The sequence below is a fragment of the Condylura cristata genome, unplaced genomic scaffold, assembly GCF_000260355.1.
Source record: "Condylura cristata isolate star-nosed mole 26May11 unplaced genomic scaffold, ConCri1.0 scaffold00013, whole genome shotgun sequence".
In the NCBI taxonomy this organism is placed as follows: Eukaryota; Metazoa; Chordata; class Mammalia; order Eulipotyphla; family Talpidae; genus Condylura; species Condylura cristata.
The window spans coordinates 41,173-45,598 of record NW_004567114.1 but is presented as its reverse complement, the minus strand read 5'-3'; the positions used below and the strand labels follow the sequence as shown (position 1 = coordinate 45,598).

The 4,426-nt window shown below is 69.8% G+C and overlaps 2 protein-coding genes across 2 annotated transcripts in view; both read left to right on the top strand.

Moving 5' to 3' along the window:
* The window catches only part of MTA1 (metastasis associated 1), a 19,596-nt gene extending 16,953 nt beyond the window's left edge, over positions 1-2,643 (top strand). Inside the window, exons 12-16 of the mRNA XM_012724352.1 lie at positions 1,156-1,304; positions 1,906-2,000; positions 2,148-2,205; positions 2,449-2,589; positions 2,627-2,643. Of these exons, the coding sequence (XP_012579806.1) occupies positions 1,156-1,304; positions 1,906-2,000; positions 2,148-2,205; positions 2,449-2,589; positions 2,627-2,643 (460 nt within the window). The remainder of the gene's footprint in view (positions 1-1,155; positions 1,305-1,905; positions 2,001-2,147; positions 2,206-2,448; positions 2,590-2,626) is intronic.
* On the top strand, positions 1,884-3,794 carry CRIP2 (cysteine-rich protein 2). The gene is made up of 7 exons (XM_012724686.1): positions 1,884-2,000; positions 2,148-2,205; positions 2,449-2,589; positions 2,668-2,736; positions 2,816-2,910; positions 3,303-3,360; positions 3,439-3,794. The coding sequence occupies exons 4-7, from the start codon at positions 2,703-2,705 to the stop codon at positions 3,504-3,506; spliced, it is 255 nt and encodes an 84-aa protein (XP_012580140.1). The 5' UTR covers positions 1,884-2,000; positions 2,148-2,205; positions 2,449-2,589; positions 2,668-2,702; the 3' UTR covers positions 3,507-3,794.
* The last annotated feature ends 632 nt before the right edge of the window (positions 3,795-4,426 follow it).

Sequence of the window (4,426 nt, the reverse complement as noted above, 5' to 3'; positions counted from 1 at the left end):
CGGGGCGGGCGGGGCGCCGGTCTCCACGGGATGAGGCCATACATGGGGGGCACTCCGGGTTCCGAGGACGCATCGCGATCCGCCTGGCGGAGGCCGGGCGTGGCCAGGAGGGGCTGGGCGGGGCTGCTCGCTCTCCGGTCTTTCTGGGTCCATGCCCGCCGGACCCCAGTCCAGTCTCCCCGCGGACACGTGGTCTGCGGGGCGCGAGCGTCACTCCCATCCCCACCCAGCTTTCTGGGCTCGCCGGGGCCAGGTCAGACCTGGGCTCTGTCTGGACCTGGTCCATGCGGGGGCGACCTCGCCTCTGCCTCGCGTGTCCCAACGCGCTCAGGTCCCTGGCCCGAGTTCTTCCAGGAGGTTCCCACGGGTGCGGGGAGGTGGGGTGTCCGAGGTCCCTAAGGGCAGGAGGGTGTTGTAGCCAGGTGCCCAGGCCCCCCCCCCTGCCTCCTCAAGGTCAGGAAGCAGCAGGGAGGGGCTTGTCCCGGTGGGGTGCCCCCTGGGAAGGCCCCACGCCAGCTCTCCACTGGCTGCTGGGTGGCAGCACCGCCTGGCTTACTTACAGCTCTCCCTCCTCCTGGCTGATCCTCCCCCGGCCTGTGCCAGGGCAGCAAAGTCCTGCCCACGCCCTCCTCTCCCACCACAGAGGCACTGACTTTGCCAGGCAGAGGGCCCCTCCCCAGTCTCTGGGTGGCACTGGGGCCCAGGAGAGAGTGGCCACGCGCTCCCCGCTGAGGCAGAAACGGCTGTTTGCTGTTCCTGGAGTGGAGGGACCGGATCTGGCCCTGAGGCTTCTGTGGGCCCCAGCCCTGGAGGCTTCCGGCTCCCTCCAGGGAGCCCATCCTGGCTGGGCACCCCAACCAGAGCCGTCCCCTTCCCAGGCTGGGGTGGGGGCATTACTGGGTCTTCCTGCCAGCCCCACTGCCCTGACTTGGTGGGCACCAGGCCAGCTCTGTCCCTCTGAGGCTCTGGCGGACGGGCCTGTGGGCAAGCCGGAAAGGCGTCAGCCTGCTGGCCGGCCGGCTCCCAGCAGTAGACAAAGGCCGCTCAGACCCGGACGCTCCTGTCCTGGAGGAGGCTCAGGCGGGGGTGGGGGCCGAGTGTCCCCGAGATCAGCTCCACTACTTCCGCCCCAGCCACCCGACCCGCGGCTTCTAGGTTCCCCTCTAGGCTGCTCTGTGTGGCCCTGGACCCGCCCAGTGCGTCTACAGGTCACTCCCCTGCCCCTGCAGCACTACACCACCCCCGGCTGTCCACAGCTCTGGCTGCCCTGCTCTGCAGCTGCCTCGGCCACACTGGCCAAGAGGGTAGGCTGGGCTGGTGGGGGCCGAGCCTGCCTTGGGCGCGCCAAGTCCGCCTGCCCTGGCGTGGACACCGGAGCCGGCAGCCTGCGTCCTGGTGTCCCTGGGCCGGTGACCCTGCAGGTCTGAACTGATGCTGTCCCCAGGAAGGGCAGGGGCTGTACCAGGTCGGGCCTTGCTCTCCGTCTGCCTGGGCGGCCTCTGTGGGGACAGGAGGCCGCCACTCTCCCTCTGGCCTGGCCAGATGTCCAGGGTGGTGGGGCCACCCCGTGGCCCCTCCCCGCCCACTCAGGCCAGCCTCATCCCTGCGGAATTCCGGTTCTGCTCCGCCCTCTTCCTGCGGGCTCCCCTGCGGAGGCCTGGGCTTCTGTCCACTGGGAGGCCCCCACACTTCCGCCCAGCAGCCCCAGGCTCACCGACCTCCGCAGCTGGCCTGGGTGCCGCACCAGCCCCCCACAGGGCTCTGCCAACTCAGCCTGGTTGGGGTCTCAGGGTGCGCGCAAAGGGCGCCCTGGAGGAAGGGTGGGTGCCGTGGAGAGGAGAGGTGCTTGACCGCCGGGCAAGGCTGGTGCCAGTGCCCCCCTGACCTGCCCCCCGCCCACCCCAGCTGAGAAGGTCAGCTCCCTGGGCAAGGACTGGCACAAGTTCTGCCTCAAGTGTGAGCGCTGCAGCAAGACACTGACACCCGGGGGCCACGCGGAGGTGAGCAGGCCCAGGGGGCGGGGCGGGGCGGGGCGGGGGCGGGGTTGGGGTCTGGGGAGGGGCCTGGCCAGGGCTCTGCGGGGGTCCAGGCCTGGGCCCGCGGGCGTGGGCGTCTGGGCCACTACTGACGCCACTCCCCCTGCCCAGCACGACGGGAAGCCCTTCTGCCACAAGCCTTGCTACGCCACGCTGTTCGGGCCCAAGGGTGAGTGAGCTGCGCGCAGTGCGAGGGGTGGATGGCGGGCAGCAGACCCCAACTCAGGCTGTGGCCAGTGGCGGGACTATGGGGCTCCTCAGGCTTGGTGTCTCTGCCATCGCTCCTCACTCACCCCCAGAAGTCCAGCACCCAGAGGTCTGCCCAGTTTACTGGTGTCTTGAGTGCACGGGCCACCGTAGAACAGCCTGGAAGCACTTATCTGAGGAGCCCCCACTCCGTGTGCCCCCGCAGGTGTGAACATCGGTGGTGCCGGCTCCTACATCTATGAGAAGCCCGCGGCCGAGGGCCCGCAAGTCACAGGCCCCATCGAGACCCCGGTGGTCCGCGCCGAGGAGCGGAAGGCCAGTGGCCCCCCCAAGGGGCCCAGCAAAGGTGGGTGGGGCTCCCCTCTGCCGGAGGGGTGCCTGAGGGCCTCTGCCCACCTGACGCGTGACCCTTCCCCCACCCCAGCCTCCAGCGTCACCACCTTCACTGGGGAGCCCAACATGTGTCCCCGCTGCGACAAGAGGGTCTACTTTGGTGAGTGTCCCGCCCCCCTGCCCCCCCGCCCCCCCTAAGCCCGCCGAGGGGCTCCCGTCAGCTGTGGCCTCCTTTGCAGCCGAGAAGGTGACATCTCTGGGCAAAGACTGGCACCGGCCATGCCTGCGCTGTGAGCGCTGCGGGAAGACGTTGACTCCCGGGGGCCACGCTGAGGTGAGGGCGGGCGCAAGCTGGGGGCGCCCTGCGGGAAGAGACTCCCGAGCAACGATGAAGGGAGGGCGCGGGCCACAGGAGCGGGTCAGGGGTGCCGACCGCCGACTGGGGCTCCGGGCGCAGGTGGGGGCGCCGCTGGAGGCGTGTTCTGCAGGCGGGACGCAGGTCGGGAACGCAGGGCCAGGGTAGGGCGCCGCGGACTGCTGGGCCGGGAGAGGCTGCCCCCTGGTGGCCGGAGCGCAGGCTCCCCCGCACGGAGGTTGGGCGAACCGCGGGGTCCCTGAATGGGCGGGGTCTTGGCTCAGGGGACTTGCGGGAAAGCCGCGGGGCGGGGGGGGGGGCGAGGTACGGTGGAGCCCGGCGTCACCCGCTCCTGCCCGCTCTGCCTGCAGCACGACGGCCAGCCCTACTGCCACAAGCCCTGCTACGGAATTCTCTTCGGCCCCAAGGGTGAGTGTGGCCAGGAGGGTCCCGGAGGCGGGAACCCCTGCGCCAGCCAGCCCACCGACACCCGCTCTCTCTCTGCAGGTGTGAACACCGGAGCCGTGGGCAGCTACATCTACGACAAGGACCCCGAGGGCAGAGCCCAGCCCTAGGCGCCCCCTCAGCAGGGCGTGGCCTGACGTGCAGCCTGTGCTGTCCCGCATGGCTGTGTCTAGACCGTCCATCCCCCCTCCCCCCACGCCGGCCCGCGTCTGTGACTGGCCCTGGCCCGGCTGGGTCTCAAGGTGGGCTTCCCACTCGGCCCCGGGCCCTGCCTGCCCGCCAGTGTTATTTGTGCCCGGGGGCCGCGCCCCTGTTGCTGGCCCCATGCCTCACGCCTGCCCTCGTGGCTCACGCGTTTGCCCAGAATTGCTGTCAATAAAAGGTTTGAGAAGAGCAGGGTCCAGCGCCATGGTCCTGGTTGTGGGGTGGACCATGCCCGTTGTCCATCCACCAATGCCCAGGGCCTGGGCTTCAGGTTGGGTCTGGGGGTGGGTTCTGGACCCTAGACATGCCAAGAGTGGGCAGTGGTGCCCAAAGATGGCTGGACAGACTTTGTGACCTGGTGGGCAGCAGGGGGCCCACAGCCAGCAGGACCGGGTCTTCCCTTCACTCCCAGAAAGTTAACTGAACTCCAAGAATGTAAGGACTAAGGGGTCACAGCCTAACACCCTAGAAGCCTGAGGCCAGTCTGTGGTGTGGCCAGCTGCCGGCAGTGACTGCAGAGGAAGGGAGGAGGGCCGGGATCGTGGGTGGGGCAGGGGCAGTCCAGACCAGGAGGCGCCGCGGGTGCCCCACCAGGTGCAGAGAGTTTTGCTTGCGCAGCAGCCGCAGGTCAGGGACCCGGGGAAGCCGTGGGGGAACAGAAAGTTGCCAGCTCCGCGTGGTGGCGCGTGGTGGCCGAGCTGGAAGGGGCGCTGAGCACTGGGTGGGGCTAAGCGCTGCTTTCCTAAGCAAAGTCTCCCCCGGGAGGGGTGGGGTGGGGTGGGGGAGCGGTGGCTGCCGGGCGGAGGTGAGGGGGCGACCTGCGGGC

What these genes read in the sequence shown, in the direction of transcription:
- CRIP2 (XM_012724686.1), top strand. Translation starts at nt 2,703, where the DNA reads ATGTGTCCCCGCTGCGACAAGAGGGTCTACTTTG. An exon ending in CGACAAGAGGGTCTACTTTG is followed by an intron (nt 2,737 to 2,815) that starts GTGAGTGTCCCG and finishes CCTCCTTTGCAG; the next exon opens with CCGAGAAGGTGACATCTCTG. An exon ending in AATTCTCTTCGGCCCCAAGG is followed by an intron (nt 3,361 to 3,438) that starts GTGAGTGTGGCC and finishes CTCTCTCTGCAG; the next exon opens with GTGTGAACACCGGAGCCGTG.